A 22027-nucleotide genomic window follows, 5' to 3' on the forward strand; every position below is an offset into this window, starting at 1 on the left:
TCTTTTACTATTGAGGCCGCATAGGCGTAAAAAGCTGCTCACACTTGTCAAACACTATGTTTGACGAGTGTGACCAACCTGTCAATCACTTTCCAAGCGATGCTTCAAATCGCTTGGAAAGTGCTTGAATATCGCACGCGAAAATCACGGTAAAATCGCGGTGAAATCGCGCGGAAAAAAACGCGTGATTTCTGGGAAGGAGTGCGGTTTTTAGTGAGCGTTTTAAAACGCTACGTGGGCACATAGCCTAAAAAGCCCTTAATTCACACATGACTGAATCAAGATTTGTCAAAGCCAAGTATCAGGAAAGTATAAAAGCGATAGCAGCTTAATCTAAAACATAACATACCAAAAACGTAACGTACAAAAAACACAAGTAACCTAATAAAATCTAGTAGGTGCAGCAATGCTGCAGAAAATTCACCAAATACTCATGGTGGGAACTTAACCTAAAACATAATCAAATACAATCTCATGTGTGTTCCTATTAATGCTGTGACAGCACAGTGTGAATAATGTCTGACAAGGCAGATAACAGTGAGTTGTGAACTGCTGATAGTCCAGGATCTCTGGTCCAGTGATCAGATCCCGGTTTTTCCATCCCACCTGCCCTTACAAAGCTGAAGCTCCAGCCTCCAGGGTTTGCAGCCTGTCATGGAGAAGGGCAGAGGCTCCCAGTGCCCACCACCTGCTCTGTATGACCAGGGGCATCACCCTCCTGCAGCTTGTTGGGGCAAGGACTTTATCATTACTCGATCTCCCTTCATTGCTCCATCAGTCTCCTTTAAGTTTGAGGATGAGGAGACTTTCCAGCAGGAGAGGACAGGTACAGACAGCCATGCCATGTGCAGCAGGAATGTTACCTGAGGTCCGCCCCTGGAGGAGGAGGCCAGGCAGGAGCTCACTGCTCCATTGTGCTCTGGGCACAATCACCTGGGCAGGAAGCGGTCAGCATTACTGTGCCCCCGGGGAGGGACATGTGAGGACTTCTTCAGGAGACATGGAAGCGGAAAGACCCAGGTCCAACACTGTGACCACCACCAGCAGCTCCTACAGCGAGGCTTTCTCCAGCAGTACCAGCCTGTCCTATGACAGGAGCTTCTTCTGGAGCCCAGCTGGGGTCCTCCTCCTGGCAGAAATAGTGAGTACCCCCCATACCTGTGTGTGCGGCCAAGGACAATGGGCAAATAGACTTGTATTATAGATTATTCATTTTAAGTTTTGTTTCAGTACTGTTTATTAAATGTAATATGTTCATAATCGGAAAACAATATTTCACAATGCTCCTTAAATAAATAAATATATAATTTTTATTTTCTGGAACACTTCTGGTTAATCCAGCTTTAACTGAAAAGTGAAAAAGTTCATCACAAAATACATCATCATGTTTAGTAGCTGATTACAAACATTCATAACTAGGAAATTCCACAGCCTTTATTCATTTCTTTTCACGTGTGATTACAAATCCTCTCTTTCCCTCAGCTCTGTCTAAATGAAAATGCCCAAAATTGCTGTATATTTTACATTCTATAAATAATTGTTTGTTGCATTCCCCGCTCCGGTCAGACTTGCAGACTGTGGCTCAGTTAGTTTTTAGACAAGTATTTAATGACCAGTTGCTGATGTTGCAGGAACATATTGAGCAGCGCTGTACAGAGATTGTCATCATACACAGGATGTATTGTAGACACTACTGACGACTTAATAAGAAACATGATAAAGGAGTTCCCCACAACCTCTTCTTAGATTTCAAAGTACACCAGATAACGTTTTTAGAAGAAGGGAGAAAAAAAAAAAAAAAAAAGGCAAAAACCCCCGTGTCCCAGAAGTCACGTGACATTGTCAGATGATCACTGTAGCCGATCAGTGGTTGCTGGAAAGGTATCCATCTACAAGTTGAGTATACTTTGGAGGGGCAGGGTGGGGTAGAATTTTTTTTTTTTTTTTCTCCTTTATAATCTAGGAAACTGGTATTTATGGGGTTGTCCAGTAGCGTTTCGATATATTTTTAGAACATGAAGGAGGGGGGGGGGGGTACTGGATTAGCCATATTAGCCTCAAAGTTGACCTCTTCCACTCTACCCCCACTATCCTGTGCATTAGAGCAGATTCATGTTTCCGCAGTCTGTGACCACCAATTTTGCATCAGTACTCGGTAATGAATCATTCAGTGTGCACAGGCGGTGATTGGTTTTGGGAGCACTTATCCTGTTTACATCTGATGATGGGCTACTGTAACAATGTTTTTTTTTTCTTTTTTTTTTTTTTTTCAATCCTGCCAAGAGATTGAAAGCGTTTGTTTTTCGGGTGCTCAGCAGCCTGTGTACACTGTGCTATGAACAGTAAATGAACGTTTCTAGAAACCCTACCAATGATGGCAGTGTTAATGCACCGTGTCTTTGCTGTAAGTGCTCTTGTACGCTAAGGTTACATTTCCACGATTAACTTTTGGTGAGTTTTTGATTCTGCGGCGTTTCTGTACTTATTATTTAACTGTTACAGTTTTTTCATTGCATTCTATCGTGTTTTTTGGCTTTTGTTGCTGTCTCACGTTTTAAATAAAGCTGCTTTGTTTACTTTCTGGTATTTGACAACTTTATTGATAGAGGATTTTTTGTTTGTTTGTTTTTTTACGCATTTCCGCCTTAGAAACACAGTAAAAATAATGTATGTGCGTTTGTTTTTTTTTTACCTTCAAGTTTTCCACATCTAATTTTAACGTGGGCACATGGCCTAACTCTCCATGCAGACGGGCCATTACAATTGTTCTGTCCCCATGTAACATCATGGGCAGCGCATCCACTGTGTTTGAGTAGCCATACGCTGCCACTAGTGATATTTTTTTCTTCAGTCATAAACTTCCCAATTCCCCAGGCAAACTTTTATGATCACTTGTGTATATGGCCAATAATCTGTAATCGTTGACTGATGCATTATTTAAACGGATCTTTAAAGGGAATGTCATCCCATTTTCAGCCAATCGGCTGCTGGCACCGCCATCAGGGGCTTATCTACAGCATTCTGTAATGCTGTAGATAAGCCCCCTCCCCCCCCCCCATGTAACCTGAAAGATAAGAAAAACAAGTTAGATTATACTCGCTGGGGGGCGATGGGTGTCGCGGTCTGGTCCGGCGCCTCCCATCTTCATACGATGCTGTCTTCCTTCTTACTTCTCCTTCGGCTCCTGCGCAGGCGTACTTTATCTGCCCTGTTGAGGTCAGAGTAAAGTACTGCAGTGCGCAGGTGCCGGGAAAGGTCAGAGAGGGCCAGCGCACTGCAGTACTTTACTCTGACCTCAACAGGGCAGATAAAGTACGCCTGCGCAGGAGCCGAAGGAGAAGTAAGAAGGAAGACAGCATCGTATGAAGATGGGAGGCGCAGGACTGGAATCCCATCGGACTGCACTGGACCCCCGGGTGAGTATAATCTAACTTGTTTTTCTTATCTTTCAGGTAACTTCAGGGGCTTATCTACAGCATTACAGAATGCTGTAGATAAGCCCCTGATGGCAGTGCCGGCAGCAGATAGGGCTAAAATGGGGTGACAGATTCCCTTTAAACTTACCCTGATCATGGAGACCGGAGGGTGATTTTTTTTTTTTTTTTTTTTTTTGCCAGCAGCTCTAATTCACGGTCTCACAGCAGTACAGAGAACATGTTTCCCTGTGGCTGTTATGAGGAGCACAGTGGCAATCACTGTTTTGTAAAAACATGGTCTGGGTCTATGTGAATTTTGCCAAGGGGCAGCACAAACGCTCACGTCTAATGATTTACATAGGATTTGTTTACACGATATGTACAGTCTGTATTCAGGCTCTGTATATTTAGCCCAAAATAAGAGCAGAAAAGCAAGATGAGACAGACTGTAACTCACTCTGGGTACATATATGTATATATACTCTGCAGCTGACGGTGATGTGCATGAATAAATTGATAGTGTGTTTGTTTGTTTTTTTGTTTGATTGTTTTTTTTTAGTTTTTCCTGTTGGTGTGCAGGGACACCTCCTTTTAAAACTGGCAATATTTAAAATGACACAGGTACACCTACAACGTTTAATAATCTTTTCTTTGTCAGAATCGGACAGGTGCACAAGTGTGTGACGCCTGCTAATTGTGTGTGTGAGTTAAGGGGGTTTTACACATAGCGATATCGCTAGCAGTATCGCTAAAGCATCACCGATTTGGTGACGCAGCAGCGATATCGCTATGTGTGATACTTACCTCCGACCGGCTCCCCCTCTGTCTGTCGCTGATCGCGCAGATCCATTTCTCGTCGGGCGCTTCCTGCTGGCGCCGACGAGCGACGCGTGCAGAGGACGTCAGGATCGCCACGTCTGAAAGGTAAGTAACGACCGCTGCATCGCTGTGAGATCTGCCTGTGTGGCAGCTCACTAGCGACCATTTAGCGATGCACCAGCGATCCTGACCGCGTCGTATCGTTGTCAGGATCGCTGGTGCATCACTAAATGTAAAGGGGCCTTTTTATCTGTAAACTTGAAGTCACGGCCCCCTTTCACCTCGCTATATGAAAATGATGCTGGATTGCCCCTTTAAAGTGACTCTTAGCACAGAATGATTGCTCAAACTAAATCTGATCACTGTTGATTCATGGCAGGGCTAATCCTTTAAATACACCTTCCCACCTGCTTTTTTCTCTCTGCACCCCCAGTCTTTGTTTAACCCCTTCACCCCGAAGCCTATTTTCACCTTCCTGACCAGACCAATTTTTACAATTCTGACCACTGTCCCTTTATGAGGTCATAACTCTGGAACGCTTCAATGGATCTGATGTGATTCTGACATGTTCTCGTGACATATTGCACTTTTATGATAGTGGTAAAACTTCTTTGATATAACTTGCGTTTAATTGTGAAAAAAACGGGACTTTGGGGAAAATGTTAACGCTTTCAAACTTTTAATTTTTATGCCCTTAAATCAGAGTTATGTCACACAAAATACTTAATAAATAACATTTCCCACATGTCTACTGTACATTAGCACAATTTTCAAAACATAATTTTTTTGTTAGGAAGTTATAAGGGTTAAAAGTTGACAAGTGATTTCTAATTTTTACAACAAAATTTGCAAAACCTTTTTTTTAGGGACCACTTGACATTTGATGTGACTTTGAAGGCCTTATATGACAGAAAATACTCAAAAATGACACCATTCTAAAAACTGCACCCCTCAAGGTACTCAAAACCTCATTCAAGAACTTTAATAAACCTTCAGGTGTTTCACAGGAATTTTTGGAATGTGGAAAGAAAAAAGTATTTACTTTTCTTTCACAAAAATTTTCCTTTAGACCTAAATTTTTTTTTTTTTTTTACTTTTGCAAGGGTAACAGGAAAAAATGGACCATATAATGTAACCATGAAATTAAAAAAAATCACATTTTTCCAAAATAATTTATAGCTCCAAATGCATTTTCATAAGGGTAATAGAAGAAATTGCTCGATACTACTTGTTGTGCAATTTCTCCAGAGTACGCCAATACCCCATATGTGGGGGAATACTACTGTTTGGGCACATGGCAGGGCTCGGAAGGGAAGGAGCGCCATTTTGCTTTTTGAATGTAAAATTTGCTGGCATAATTAGCGGATGTCATATTTGGATAGCCCCTGATTTGCCTAAACGGTGGAACCCCCCCCCCCACAAATGACAGCATTTTGTAAACTAGACCCCTTTGGGACCTTATCTTGATGTGTATTGAGCACCTTGAACCCCCAGGTGCTTCCTAGAAGTTTATAACGTTAAGGCTGCGTTCACACGTAGCGTTTTTTTTTTTTTTTTCGCAAAAACGCATAAAAACAGCATCCCATGCAATCCTATGGGATTCTGCAATGCTGTGCTAATGCTGCGGATTTTCCCGCCACGGAATCGCATTGCAGAAAAATACGCAGCATGCCCATTAATTTTGCGGAATCGCGGTGATTCCGCCCACACAGGAATGCATTGTTCTGCTTACTTTCTGCATATGGCTGTGCCCACCATGCGAAAAGTAAGCAGAACATTTGCGGATGGTATCCACGGTCCGGAGGAGAGGAGACTGTCCTCTGGGCTCTGAGTACCATATCCCTGTAAAAAAAATAGAATTAAAATAAAAAAAATCGTCATATTCTCACTTTCCGATGTCTCTCGCAGCGTCACAAGGCTTCAGCGATGCTTCAGGCAGGTCCCATTTCCAGTGATGCATTGCAGCAATGACTTTTGATAACGTCGCGAGAATGGAATGATGTCATCAAAGGTCATTGTCGCAAGGCATCACTGGGAACCGGACCTGCCGGCAGGTCGCGATAATCGGGAACGCAGCGCGGGACGTCAGAAGGTGAGGAAAAAAACGATTTTTTTTTTTTATTTTTAACATTAGATCTTTTTACTACTGATGCTGCATAGGCGGCCTCAAGAGTAAAAAGTTGGTCACACTCGTCAAACACTGTGTTTGACGAGTGTGACCAACCTGTCAATCAGTTTTCCAAGCGATGCTACAGATCGCTTGGAAAACGCCAACATTCTGCAAGCTAATTACGCTTGCAAATCGCTAGTTTTTCCGCGGGAAAATCACGGGTATTTAAAATGCGGTTTTCCCGCAGGAATTCCGCAACTTGTGCACATAGCCTAAGCTGTGAAAATTTAAAAAAAAAATCACATTTTTCCCACAAAAATCTATTTAGCTGCAAATTTTGTATTTTCACAGGGGCAAAAGGAAAAAATGGACCCCAAAGTTTGTTGTGCAATTTCTCCATGAGTTCACAGATACCCCATATGTGGTCGAAAACTACTTTTGAGGCACAGCGCAAAACTCAGAAGGGAAGGGGCGCCATATTACAGTGCAGATTTTGCTGCACTTGTTTGAGGGTGCCATGTTACACTGACAGAGCCCCAGAGGTGCCAGAACAGCAGAACCCCCATAAGTGACCCCACTTTACCAATTAAACCTCTCAATGAATTCAACGAGGGGTGCAGTGATTATATTGATATTGACACCATAGGTGTGTCACAGACTTTATACCGTTGGGCAGCGAAAAAATAATTTACATTTTTACTACCAAGATTGTGTGTTAGCCCTAAGTTTTACATTTTCACACTGGGAAATGAGTAAAAATGGCACTAAAATTTGTTCCACAATTTCTGCTGAAGGTAGAAATACCCCATATGTGGCGGTACAGTACTACTCTGCCATACGGAGTGACTCGGGAGGGACGGAGCGCTATTTGCCTCTTGGAGCGCAGATTTTCCTAGACTAGTTTTTAGATTCCATATAAAGAGGCCCTAAGTGCTAGAAAAGCAGAATCCATCCCCCCCCCCATTAATTAGAAATCTTTGGAAATTTATCTACAGATGTAGTGACTATTTTGACACCATGGATATTTTCTGGAAACAGGCAGCAGTGGATGTTGCGGAGTGAAAATTGCAAACTGACGTTGTAGTGAACAGTACATTATGCCCAGCTCATGCTTCTGGAGACACGCACCTGTAAATTAGGCAGGCTCTCATCACTACAGAAATGCCAAACGTGGGCGCTAAATGTGGTTTAGGCACACTGGGGCTCAAAAGGGAGGGGGGCATTTGGATTTGGGAGCTGAGAATTTGCTCAATTTATTTTGGTGGGTGAGGAGCCTTTGTGCTACCAGTAATGTGGAAGCCCCCTATATTTCCTTTAACTGATGACAGACCTGAGTGAGGACTTCGTTTTTTTGGGAACATTTTACATAACATTTGGAATCATATGTATCCGGCGCTCTACACTGACCACTTACTTTATGGTTTCCAGCTAATTACGCTTGCAAATCGTTAGTTTTTCCGTGGGAAAATTGCAGGAAGTTAAAATGTGGTTTTCCTGGGCAAAAAAAAGCATCCTATGGGATTCCGCAATGCTGTGCTAATGCTGCGGATTTTCCCGTGACAGAATTGCATCGCGAAAAAATATGCAGCATGCTCATTAATTTTGTGGAATCGTGGTGATTCCGCCCGCATAGGAATGCATTGTTCTGCTTACTTTCCGCATGTGGCTCACTATGCAATGGTTTTTTTTGGGGGGGGGGTTTTTTTTACTTTTTTACATTGTCCCAGGATGGGACATTACTTTCTAACATCAAATTGCTGATCTGATGTTCTGCAATGTAGAGTATCAGATCGGCGATCTACCAGACAGGGAAGGAGGCATGCCAGTATCTGCTCTCTGCAGTCACTGGGAAGCCACCTTACCTGCCGGATCTGGAAGGACCCCGCGGAGATCTTGGGGCTGGGGGTTTCCATCTGCCTCATTGTATGGAATCTTCTGCCTGGGGTTTTGTTTGAATCACTTATTTCAGAGATTTACATGGAAACCCTGGTGTAAACGCTCAGCATAGAGCGCAGGATAAATGTGAGTCGAGCCTTACTGCGATCTTTGGGGGTAGAATGAACAAGTCCTAAGCATTGCAAGAGATGGTTTTATTTGCCGGTATTTTTTACACCGTTTCTCATGAGGTATAAGTGAATAGACGACATTATTCTCCAGTTCGGTGCAATAGCAGATATATATATATATATATATATATATATATATATATATATATATATATATATATATATATAAAAAAAAAAATTTTTTTATTTTTTTTTCCATGTTTGGCTGCTGTCACACACTAAAAGACTCTTTATTGCGCATCGCCACATTTTGAGAGCTATAATTTTTATTTTCCTTATTTCTGCCGCTAGTCATGTGAGGGCTTGTTTTTTGCGAGATGAGTTGATGTTTTTATTGGTACAATTTTCTGTCACAAAACACTTTTTGACCGCTTTCTATTCCGTTTTTGGTAGACAGAATGAACAAACTTCTGCAATTCAAGATTTTTTTTTTTTGTTTGTTTGTTTTGTCATGCCATTTCGCATGTTGTAAAACTGATAAGGCTGCTTTATTCTTTGAGTATCATTTATTTTATTTTTCCGCTGATGGAGCTGTATGGTGGCTTCTTTATTGTGGGACAAGATAACGTTTTCAATGACACTATTTTTAGTTACATTCAACTTTTTGATAGCGTTTTATTCCACTTTTTGTTTAGCGGAATGATAAAAATGCTTTGTTTTTATTTGTTTTGTTTCTTTGCCATGCTTTTTTTTATTAATTTTTTTTTCACTCAGTTGCTGCTATAATGCATTGCAATGCTTTATACCTGCTCTGACCATGGTCTAACAGGCTTTCCATAGCCTAGCAACCTAGCCATGGCAAAAATCAGGATTTCATGATGATGTGGCTGGGGCGCCAATCAGAGAGTGGGGATTCCCTCCCTCTCCCTCCTTTTTAAATGCTGCCGTCGATATTGATCACAGAATTTAAGTGGTTAAAATGCCCAGGGCTGTGCTTTAATGTAAGCCAAGCTCCCGGCAACGATTGCGTGGGCACAGCTCCTGTAAACGCAGGATTGCCATGACGTAGCCGGGGGGGTGCACAACTTCGGTTGTCGCTGCAACTGGGCCCGATGAGTCAGGGGCCCATCGACACCAGCAGAAACTTCAACTGGATATGCGTCCTGGAGTCTTTGCACAACCAATACACACTAACGACCAGAGACCAGCAGCTGACGACTGCGTGCACGTGACGCTCCAGTCACACACTGAAGGCAGCTGCCGGCTTCACAAGAAGACGCTACGCAGCGTGGGACAGGAGGGAGGGTGAGCATTTCTTTTTTCCAGGTGCAGAAATGAATGGGCGACACTCTGTATCGGGTAAAACTCTGCTTTATTCAAACAAGGTTATAACACTGATGCGGGGGGGAGTGGGTCACTGCAGGTAAAAATATGCAAATGCATTTTTTTTGTACATTTATCTTTTATTATGTGATTTCCGTTTTGACTGTAATTCTTTCAGCTAGAAATGTCACACTAGACCTCAAGCAACTTGGATTGTCTATCACTCTACTCTTCCCCCAGACTCTGGGACCTTGATTTCCAAGGTCTAGTGTGAAGTTTCCACAATCAGTGATGGTTTGGGAGCCATGTCATCTGCTGGTGTAGGTCCACTGTGTTATATCAAGACCAAAGTCAGCACAGCCTTCTACCAGGAAATTTTAGAGCACTTCATGCTTCCCTCTGCCGACAAGCTTATTGGAGATGGAAATTTAATTCTCCAGCAGGACTTGGCACCTGTCCACACTGCCAAAAATACCAATACCTTGTGTAAAAACAACAGTATCACTGTGCTTGATTGGCCAGCAAACTCGTCTGAGTTTAACCACATAGAGAATCTAAGGGGTTTTGTCAAGAGGAAGATGACACACCAGACCCCACAATGCAGACTAACTGAAGGCTGCTATCAAAGCAACCTGGGCTTCCATAACACCTCAGCAGTGCCACAGGCTGATCACCTCCATGCCACGCCATGATGCAGTAATTGATGCAGAAGGAGCCCCAATCAAGGATTGAGTGCATTTACTAAACATACATTTCAGTAGGCCAACATTTCGGATTTTATAATCATGTGTTTCAAGCTGATGTTATCTCAGTAAATTAGAATACTTTATAATGACTTTTGGGTTTTCATTGACTGTAATAGGCATGAAATAGATCACTCTGTTTGGAAAGACTATATAATGAGTTTCACTTTTTGTATAGAAGAACTGAAATTAACTTTTTGATATTCTAATTTTGTGAGATGCACCTGTATGTGCAGGGCCCCTACAGTAACATTGGTTCTAGTGGGATCCAATGTTTTTTTTTCTGACGGATCACACTGAGACTGATAATACAGCGTCATCACAAGCCCTAACACTACACAAATAAAAATGTGATCTGGCCACAGAACCAACTTATTACACCAATAATAGAATAGTGAAAAGTGACCTCCGGCTCGTCCAGCAAACACTGGAGCAATCTGGCAGGTCGCAAACTGCTGGAGACCAACCAGAAAGCTGAGGATAAAAGATGAAGACAGCAGCTGGTACAAAACTAGCACCACTCCAGCGCTGCATTTAAAAAACAAACAAAAAAAAAAACAACGCTGGAGTGGTGCTGTAACAAATGTACGCAGTTGTCTGAACACTCTCGCACTGATACATTTTTAACCCCTTAGTGACTGGGCCTAATTTTTTAAATCTGACCAATGTCACTTTATGTGGTAATAACTCTCGAACGCTTCAACATATCCCAGTGGTTTGGATATTGTTTTTCGTGGCACATCATAATTTATGATAATAGTTAATTTAGATCGATATGTTTTGTGTTTATTTATAAAGAAATATCAGAAATTTGTCAAAAATGTAAAAAACTTGCAATTTTCAACCTTTGAATGATCCCTTTAATCCAGGTAGTCATACCACAGAAATCTATTAATAAATAACATTTCCATCATGTCTTCTTTACATCAGCACCATTTTATAAAATGTACTTTTATTTTGTTAGCCTTTTAGGATGTTAAAAAAAAAAAAATGTAGCAGCAATTTTTACTTTTTTCAAAGAAAATTACAATTTATTTATTTATTTATTTATTTTTTTTTTTGAGGGATCTATCCAGGTTCGGAGTGACTTTGGGGGTCCTATGTATTGGGAAACCGCCAAAAGTGAAACCATTTTAAAACCGCACCTAAAACTATTAGGACACGCATAAGACTGAACATCAGGGCTGTGGAGTCGGAGTCGTGGAGTCGGAGTTAGTTTTGGTTGGAGTCGGAGTCGGTAGAAATGTACCGACTCCGACTCCAGCTTTAAAAAAAATGTATTAATATTTCATAATTGAACTTTCATATGAATTTTATAAATGTTACTCAAATATATATGTTCTATCAAACTATGAACAACAGTGATAAGCAGTTCTGCTGGAGATAGAGACATTTCTTACTTCTTGTGTGTCACTGTTCTCCACTGCCCTTATCTAATCTTATACTTGGTTAACCTCATGCTTCCCCAACCCCCCTACTTACAATGTATGAAACTGAAAGTGAAAATGTGTTGCAAATTCTTAGTAGTAAAGCTCCTCCTCTAGACTAGATCATACTAGGTGTGCGTCTTCCAAGCATCTCACAGCTGCCTGCTACTCAGAAGAGGAAGACTGTAAGAAGTATTATCCTTTCAACAAACTTTGCATCAGTTAACTGTGAGTACATGAGGAATAATAACAGTATTACTGACCACTATATCAGTTGTACGACCTGGCAATAATTTTGTACAATTGTTTTTAGGAAAAACAATTGTCATTTGGATTGTGAATGCAGAATTAAAAACCTGAGACATTAAATCAGCTGTATTTGAACATTTCACCATCACTCAAGATAGAAAACATTATGTCTGTCAGTGTATGACAAATGATCCAGACGAAAACAAATGCTGTGAAGCCAAGATGAGTGCATATTCAGGCAAAGATAAAAATGCTCCTACCAGAGCTTCTAATCTAAAGAGACATTTACAGCGCTTTCATCCAGAAGTACTGAAAGCAGTGGATGAGAGACTGCATCCAAACCAATGAACCAGTGCCCAGCTCTTCCAGCCAAACAAAGGAGCAGAGAACTTTGCAGCCATCAGTTGCAAGATATTTTGTCAGTGACAAAGTTACTGTGACAATGACAGTAGATACATTTAAAAAACAGATCATAGAGCTTGTTGTAAAGGATAGTGTGCCTATTTCATTATTTTCACGACCAGCTTTTATGTGTCTGAATGGGGAAATGGCCCGCAAGCTTGGTGTTTCTCTGGAGAGAGAGAGTATTAGAAAATTAGTAATCGAAGAAGCTTTTAAACAAAAGGAAGAACTTAAAAAAACTCTCAAGGGACGCTTTCTGTTTCTTAAAATGGATGCCTGCACACGTCACAGAGTGAACTATTTTGCCATCAATGTCCGATTTGTTTGTGACAAAAATGAAATAGTTACCAAGACATTGGCAGTAAAAGACACCAAAGCTCATCACACCAGTGAGTTTCTCCAGGTCTTGGTGGAAAAGGTTCTGCAAGACTATGAACTTAAAAAAGAGCAAGTTCTTTCTGTCGTAACTGACAATGCTTCAAATATGATAAGTACTATTAAGCTAATGAATGAGAGTAATGATGGTGACCAGCAGCTAGAAGAACATTCTGGGTCCACAGACACAGAAATGTTTGAAATAGAGGAACACAGTATTGTAACTGAGGAGCAAACTGAAGTTGCTTCAGATGAACAGCAACATGATAGTTTAGATGATCTTGTTGAAACTGTGTCAATATGTTCTTTCATTCATCACATGCGCTGTGTTGTGCATACGCTACAGCTGGCTATAAGAGACAGTCTGCAAGAAGGACATGCTGCTGCACTGATTGGCAAGGTGAGAAAATTGGCTACTGTTGCCAGAACCCCTAAAGTTGACTCAATTTTGAAGAGACGTGCTGGAAAAGGGGCAATTATTGATCAAGCCACACGATGGGGCAGTACTTACTTAATGATTCAGCGCTTGGTTGAACTGAAAACCTTTCTTGTAGACATGGCTAACCCTCAACTGATGCTAAATGAAAGTCAGTGGAATCAGGTGACTGAGCTGGAAAAATTGCTAGAGCACCCATTTACAGTGACTAAAAAATTACAAGCAGAGGACTTAACTCCAGGTATTTTCTTAAAGGAGTGGAAGAACCTGATGTTTCGCCTGTCCCAAAGAGGAGGGTTAATTGCAAGTGGCATTGCTACATCAATGAAACGGAGAGAGGAGCTACTATTACAAAATAACATTCTTTTGGCAGCTGTTTATGTAGACCCAATGCATCGGATTCTTCTAGATGATCAACAGCTAAGTAAAGGAAAAGAAGCTCTGTTTGAAATAGCAGTAAGGATGAAAGGGTTGCAGAACAGTCAGGAGGAACAAGAAGAATTTGGTCGTCCTGCCATATCAATTCCTTAGATGAAGGAATTGAGGGTAAACTGATTAAATTTGCTGATGACACAAAGCTAGGAGGGATAGCTAATACTAGAGAAGAGAGAGAGAGGATTCAAAAAGATTTAAATAAACTGGAGAAGTGGGCAGCAACTAACAGAATGTTTTTTAACAGGGAGAAATGCAAAGTACTACATCTGGGCAATAAAAATGAAAAAAAGCATATATAGAATGGGAGGAATAGGGCTAAGTGACAGCACATGTGAAAAAGACTTGGGTATACTAATAGATCACAGACTGAATATGAGTCAACAGTGTGATGCAGCAGCAAAAAAGGCAAATGCAATTCTAGGATGTATTAACAGAAGCATACAGTCTAGATCACGTGAAGTCATTATTTCCCTCTACTCCTCTTTGGTCAGACCTCATCTGGAATATTGTGTCCAGTTTTGGGCACCACATTTTTAAAAAGACATCAACAAACTGGAGCAAGTTCAGAAAAGAGCGACCAGAATGGTGACCGGTCTGCAAACCCTGTCTTATGAGGAAAGGTTGCAGGATTTGGGAATGTTTAGTTTGCAAAAGAGAAGACTGAGAGGAGACTTAATAGCTGTCTACAAATATCTAAAGGGCTGTCACATTGTAGAAGGATCAACTTTATTCTCATTTGCACAAGGAAAGACTAGAAGCAATGGGATGAAACTGAATGGGAGGAGACACAGATTAGATATTAGAAAAAACTTTTTGACAGAGTGATCAATGAGTGGAACAGGCTGACATGAGAAGTAGTGAGTTCTCCTTCATTGGAAGTCTTCAAACAGAGGCTGGACAGACATCTGACTGGGATGATTTAGCGAATCCTGCTTTGAGCAGGGGGTTGGACCAGATGGCCCAGGAGGTCCCTTCCAACTCTACGATTCTATGATTCTATCTTCACCCTCATCATCAACTGATGAAGAATTTAATTTCGAAAAATATTTTGATCACAAGGACCGTGCAAAGCGTTCCCGCATAGAAGAAGTCATCCCCATCAAGCAACACAGCCAGTACATTTCAGCAGAATTTTTCATGTGCACTAAAAGAAATTGAGAAATTTGACCGTTCATCAAAAATAACAGTGCAACAAGCGATTCCTCTGTATCCTGACATTGTCAGAGATGTTGCCCGAGTGGTTACTGCTTTGCCACCAACACAAGTTAGTGTAGGGAGGTTGTTCTCTGCTCTCAAAATAATTAGATCAGATTTGAGGGCATCCATGAAAGAGGATCTGACAGAGGCAATACTTTTTCTGAGGACAAATTTATAGATTTCTTCTTATTAACTGCATAAAAGTGTTTATTGCATATTTACTTACAGTTTATAAAAGTTTATAAAAGTTATTTGCTATATTCTAATTGTATTCTAATAAATGTAGTTTTTGCTCTAAGTGGTCTGATTACTTATATGATAGTGAGAAACTGAATAAGCACGATGTTTAATATTTTACAACAGTAAATTTGTTGTTATGAATTGGCCATTTATGAAGGAGTCGGAGCCGGAGCCTGATAAAATCCAGGAGTCGGAGTCGCAACTGTGGCTTACCGACTCCACAGCCCTGCTGAACATCATGTTATTTTTACATAGACATTCATATTCATTCTTTTGAGCTTATTCAAGCAGGTTTTGGATTGATCTTGAAAGAGATGTTGTGTGGTGTGCACATACCCTAAAGCCAAATTCACATGTGTTTTTAAGGCCTCATTTAGACGTATGTGTTGTAACCATAAATAAAAGTTGTGAAATGAAAGGTACCGTGCTACAGACAAAATGCTGGCTCTCATAAATAGTATTGATGCCCCTAATAAGTCTACTCATAGTTGGGCAAGCTGGTCCAACACTACAGTGCACACAATCAGGATTGGTGTTAGAATAAGGGATCAATCTAATAACATAATAGAATGAATAAGTGCTTAACCAGCTTCAGATTAAACCAATCCCTGGTTCCCGATTATCGTGTCACTAATGCAGGTGAACTGCAGTTGCTACCATTAACACCTGCTAGTGGAGCGTGTGCTGTATTGGTTGGACACTCCGGTGTCAGAGTAGGAGTGTTTAGACGAGCCGTGCAGAGCCAGAGACGCCCCGGCCGGTGGTGTCGTTGGATGCTGGGCGAAAAATGGCCGACACTGGTTGACAGCGTGTGACGTCACTAGGCTACGGAGCCTGGCTGGGGCCGAAAAAAAAACAATGCGTTTCAACGGAATATGACCACCTTCGTCAGGGTTGCCGCCCCCTCTCAACGCTGCCAGATATACTGTGCACTAGAGTTGAGCGACTTTTGGTTTTTTAGGGTCGCGTTTCGTTTCGTGAAACCCGACTTTTCCAAAAGTCGGGTCGAACAAGATCGTCCGATTATAGGGAAAAGTCGGGGTCGTCCCGAAACACGAAACCCAATGTAAGTCAATGGGGAATAAAAGTCGGCAGTGAGAGGAGGACAGGAAACACACCTACAGTGCCCATTTGAATGCCAAAAGCATCAATTCTTCTTTCTTAAGCTTGTCAACCTTAATTAACTTCATAATACAAGTTACGCACTGAAAAATGGGGGTTATTTGGCTACAAACTGTGGGGGGGGAGGGCTGGCTCTCCAGGTTTTCATGTGCCCTGGGCGAAAGAGCGCCCCTTTAACACATACCACAACTCATCATGCTCCGATACGGCAGAGAAATAGCGGTATAGTACAATGAAAAATACCTCACTTTTTACATCTCATGATGAGGCCCATCTATTTCTCCATACAGAATCATTGGTCCCATATAATGTTTGAAACAGTATATGATGAGCTCCACATAATGCTACAGTATATGTTGGTCCCCATGGATGAAGCTCCACTGTCTTATGGGCTCAAATAATGCTCCAAACATAATGGGCCCCATTTCTAATGCTCTAGTGTATAATGGGCCCTGTAAATGCTGCTCCAGTGTCTGATGTCCACCTTTGGAATGTTCCAGTGTATGGTGGGCCCCATCTATCACTGTCACGCGGCGGCTGCCGCGCGCTCCTCTCTCTGCCTCCTCCCGGCCGCAGCTTACCCTTCCTCCGGCATCCTGCTTCCCTCTGCGCCGGCGTCCGCGGTCTTCTCCACGGTCCTCCCCGGCTCCTCTTCTCCGTCCGGCGGTCCCCTTCGTCCGGTCTTCCGGACCGCGCCGGGTGCACGCCCCCGCCCCTCCTGCTCGGCGGGCGCGCGCACATACTGTGCCTGGGCACGCGCGCGCCTCCCCCTCCTCCTCCTACTGAGGACGCGCGCCTGCTCTCTCTCCTTTAGGTCACGACCCGGAAGTCCTCCTACCAGTCCCTATATCTGGCCGCCTCTCCCTGCCAGCGGTGCCTGAGTATCACTGTTCTTTCCTAGTGATTCCGGCCGTCCTCTTTGCACGCCTTCGCGCCCTGTCCATCCGTTGCTCGTTCACCTCTCCATTTTCCTCTCTCCTAGGTCCTGTGTCTCCCAGCCGTGCCCGCCTATCCTGTGTCTTCCAGCCGTGCCCGCCTATCCTGTGTCTCCCAGCCGTGCCCGCCTATCCTGTGTCTCCCAGCCGTGCCCGCCTATCCTGTGTCTCCTAGCCGTGCCGCCAGTCCTGTGTCTCCCAGGCCGTATCCACCTGTCTCGTGTCTCTAAGCCGTGGCTGTCTGTCCTGTGGTTCCCAGCCGGTACCGTCAGTCCTGTATCCCCAACTCGGCTCTAGCAGTCTGTCTGTCGTTACCTCCCAGGGTACCAGCTGCCGTGGTAATAGTTACCCGTGGGCTTGCCCCAAACGCTCCCTGTATAGGGGTGGTCCACCTGGTCAGCTCGCCCCCGGGAGGTTCGTTGCCACGGTCTAGCGGGTCCACCCCAGGTGTACCTTACAGAATACTCAGGCCATGGATTCCGCTGGTACCCCGACCCCGACCCAAAAGGAACTTTTGTTCCTTCGTGAGAATCAGGCGAGGATCATGTCATTCCTCAAGTCAATGGAGTCCAGACTTTCATCTCTGCAAACCTCCGATCCGGGGATTGCCTCCCAAATCTCCGGCTTACAGCAGGAGCTTGCTCAGCAGCGCGACACCCAGGCCCATATTTTAAACTACATAGCCTCTGTAGATAACCGCCTTCTAGCTCTACAGATGGCGGCCGCTGTCCCTGCGCCTGCGGCAGCTTCCCAGTCCTCGCCCCGCTTGGCTAAACCCCCACGCTATAGTGGGGATCCCAAGCTCTGTCGGGGGTTTATTAACCAGTGTCAGTTGCACTTCGAGCTGGCATCCCTGCAGTATCCCTCCGACCGGGCCAAGGTGGCCTTTATGATTTCCCACTTAGAGGGTGAGGCATTGGCTTGGGTGAATCCTTTGTGGGAGCGAGATGACCCGATAGTCTCCCAGCTCGCAACCTTCTTGGAGACATTCCGCAAGGTCTTTGATGAGCCCGGGCGTCTGGTCTCCGCTACCGAGTCCTTATTTTGCCTTCGCCAGGGTGCTCTCTCTGTGGGACAGTACGCCATCCAGTTCCGTACGTTGTCTTCTGAACTAGGATGGAACAATGAGGCTCTAGTAGGGGCTTTTTGGCGTGACTTGTCGCCCCGAATCAAAGATGAGTTGGCAGGCAGGGATACACCTACGTCTTTGGAAGATCTCATCTCGCTGGCAACGCGAATTGACCTGCATTTCCGGGAGCGTTCCCGCGAGGCCGTCAGGGAGAGAAGACCCACTCGGTTCTCTCCTCCGATGCACAGTCCTCCCCGCGCTCGGCCTTCCACCTCGGCGTCAGCCCCTGAACCCATGCAGGTTGACCGACTCAGGCCCGCAGAGCTACGCCGCCAGGAGAGACTCACTCATGGTCTCTGTCTCTATTGTGGCAGTGCCTCCCACCTTCTACGTTCCTGCCCTGTGAGGCCGGGAAACTCCTCCGCCTAGGACAGGTAAGAGAGGCCTCCCTAGGTGCCTTCGACACCTCTCTACCTTTGACCCTTCCTGTTTTGTTTATCCAGGGATCCAAACGTTTCTCGGAGCTAGCCTATATTGACTCAGGGGCTGCTGGTAATTTCATCCAACTCGAGGCGGTGAAGAGATTGGGGATACCTGTTAGGTCCTTGGAGGTTCCCCGGCAGTTAGCCTCAGTCGACGGGATTCCCTTGCGCGAGACCGTAACGTTGGTCACTGAAGAGCTGGAATTACAGATCGGGGTCCTGCACCGTGAGAGAATAACCTTCGTGCTGCCGTCTCTATCCCACACCTTGCTCCTGGGCCTTCCGTGGTTGAGGATGCATGAACCTGTCCTGGATTGGCGGACCGGAGACATCCTTCGCTGGGGCTGCGTTTGCCAGACTAGATGTCTTCGTCCAGTACAACCCCTCAAATGCTCGTCTCCTGTCTCGGGTCCTGCGGATTTGCCCTCGGCCTATTGGGCTTTTTCAGATGTCTTTGATAAGAAAGAGGCAGAGGCTCTTCCACCGCACCGGCAATATGATTGCCACATCGAGCTTGTACCCGGCTCGACTCCGCCCCGGGGGCGAATCTATCCATTGAGTCCACTCGAGTCCCAGGCCATGTCTGAATATGTACAAGAGAATTTGGCCAAAGGCTTCATCCGAAAGTCTTCTTCTCCCGCTGGGGCTGGCTTCTTTTTTGTTAAGAAAAAGGACGGGTCTCTCCGCCCCTGTATTGACTATCGAGGTCTTAACCAGATTACCATCAAGAACAGATATCCTCTGCCTCTCATCCCCGAGCTGTTCGACCGGCTGCGAGGTGCGCGAATCTTCTCTAAATTGGATCTCCGTGGAGCCTATAATCTTGTCCGTATTCGCTCCGGAGATGAATGGAAGACCGCCTTCAACACCAGGGATGGACACTACGAGTACCTCGTCATGCCCTTCGGGTTGTGCAACGCTCCCGCAGTTTTTCAAGAATTCGTGAACGACATCTTCCGAGACCTTCTGTACTCCAGTGTGGTTGTATACCTTGACGATATCCTGATCTTCTCTCCCGATCTGTCCACCCACAGAAGAGATGTCCGCCGAGTGCTGTTCCGATTGAGGGAGAATCGCCTGTACGCCAAATTGGAGAAGTGCGTCTTTGAACAGTCCTCCCTTCCATTTTTGGGATATATCATCTCCGACTTCGGCCTGCGTATGGATCCGGTGAAGGTGTCTGCCATGCTCAACTGGCCACGTCCCCAAGGGGTGAAAGCCGTTCAGCGATTTCTCGGCTTCGCAAATTATTATCGGCAGTTCATCCCTCATTTTTCCTCATTGGCCGGCTCTATCTCATCTTTGATTCGTAAAGGAGCCAACCCGCACGTCTGGACCCCTGAAGCAGAGGAGGCCTTCCTATCTCTAAAACGAGCTTTTACCACGGCTCCCGTACTCCATCGTCCTGAGGTCAACAAACCGTTCGTCCTCGAAGTGGATGCATCAGCAACTGGAGCCGGAGCGGTTTTGTCTCAAAAATCTTCTTCCGGTAAACTCGTCACGTGCGGCTTCTTTTCCAAGTCCTTTTCCACCCCAGAGCGGAATTATTCCATAGGGGACCGAGAACTGCTGGCCATCAAGTTAGCTCTAGAAGAGTGGAGATACTTATTGGAGGGCGCCGCACATCCCTTCACAATCTTCACAGATCATAAGAATCTAGCTTATCTTCGGTCTGCGCAGAGACTCAACCCACGCCAGGCCAGGTGGTCTCTGTTCTTCGCTCGATTCGATTTTGATCTACATTTTCGCCCAGGCAACAAGAACCTCAAAGCTGACGACTTGTCCAGGTCCTTCCTTCCCGCAGATGTCGAAGAACCCACGCATATCTTGGATCCATCCCGGCTCATCACGGTGGCACCACTTTCTCTTCTCTCACCTCCACCTGGCAAGACTTTTGTGCCGGAGAAGGACCGAGGACGAATCCTCCACTGGGGACATGCTTCCAAGCTGGCTGGCCATCTCGGGCTTAAGAAGACACTTCACCTGGTATCCCGCTACTACTGGTGGCCGACTCTTCCCCAGGATGTCCGGGATTTCGTCGCCTCCTGTCTCTCCTGTGCCAAGATCAAGGTGCCTAGGCAGCTGCCTTCTGGGCTTCTACACCCGCTTCCTATACCCTCGTCCCCCTGGCAACACATTGCCATGGACTTTATTACGGACCTACCCCACTCTGCCAACTGTACAGTCGTCCTAGTGGTGGTTGATAGGTTTTCTAAGATGGCACACTTCGTTCCCCTTTCCGGCTTGCCATCGGCCCCAGCCTTGGCGAAGATCTTTGATCAGCACATCTTCCGTCTTCAGGGACTGCCCCAACATATTGTTTCTGACAGAGGAGTCCAATTTACCTCTCGCTTCTGGAGAGCCCTATGCAGATCAATGGATGTCACTCTCGACTTCTCCTCATCTTACCACCCCCAGTCCAATGGTCAGGCCGAACGGACAAATCAGTGCTTGGTGAACTACCTCCGGCATTTTTCCAATGTCCACCAGAACGACTGGGCTGAACTTCTCCCGTGGGCTGAGTTCGCCTATAATAACCACGCCAGCGAGTCTTCAGGCAAGTCCCCTTTCTTTATCGTCTATGGGCAACATCCTGGTGTACCTCTACCGGTTCCTCCTGCCTCGGGTGTACCGGCGGCTGACCTTCTGACCGGGGAATTCTCCAGGATCTGGCAGGAGACCAAAGCCGCTCTCGAGTTGGTACGTAACAGAGTTAAGAGACACGCCGACAAAAGACGCCTGGATGCTCCGCCATATCACCCTGGTGATAAAGTTTGGCTGGCCTCCAAGTTTATTCGCCTCAAGATTCCTTCCCATAAACTGGGTCCCCGTTATATTGGACCTTTTGAGATCTTGTCCCGTATTAATGATGTCTCCTATAAACTACGGCTTCCTGCCTCTCTCCGTATCCCTAATGCCTTTCATGTGTCCTTGCTAAAACCAGTCGTCTTCAATCGTTTCCTTTCTAAGGCCCCTCACTCACCTCCGCCTGTCTCCGCAGACGATGTATTTGAGGTTAAAGATATTTTGGCCATGAGGAAGCAAAAGGGGAGAACCTTTTTCTTGGTTGATTGGAAGGGCTTTGGTCCCGAGGAGAGGTCCTGGGAGCCCCAAGAGAACATCCAGGCCCCTCGAATCTTGGCCAAATTCTTTTCCGGACTGCGGAGGGGGGCGCGTAAGGAGGGGGGTACTGTCACGCGGCGGCTGCCGCGCGCTCCTCTCTCTGCCTCCTCCCGGCCGC

The 22027-nt window shown here is 44.9% G+C and overlaps 1 protein-coding gene across 2 annotated transcripts in view; it reads left to right on the forward strand.

Annotated features, from left to right (window-relative positions):
• Window positions 1-873: 873 nt before the first annotated feature.
• The window catches only part of CMTM8 (CKLF like MARVEL transmembrane domain containing 8), a 96569-nt gene continuing 75415 nt past the window's right edge, over window positions 874-22027 (forward strand). For both annotated transcript variants that reach the window (XM_073568710.1, XM_073568716.1), the window contains exon 1: window positions 874-1141. In XM_073568710.1, the coding sequence (XP_073424811.1) occupies window positions 1001-1141 (141 nt within the window). In that variant the 5' untranslated portion in view covers window positions 874-1000. The remainder of the gene's footprint in view (window positions 1142-22027) is intronic.

The sequence above is a fragment of the Dendrobates tinctorius genome, unplaced genomic scaffold (assembly GCF_039654945.1).
Source record: "Dendrobates tinctorius isolate UK_male_01 unplaced genomic scaffold, ASM3965494v1 ptg000005l, whole genome shotgun sequence".
In the NCBI taxonomy this organism is placed as follows: domain Eukaryota; kingdom Metazoa; phylum Chordata; class Amphibia; order Anura; family Dendrobatidae; genus Dendrobates; species Dendrobates tinctorius.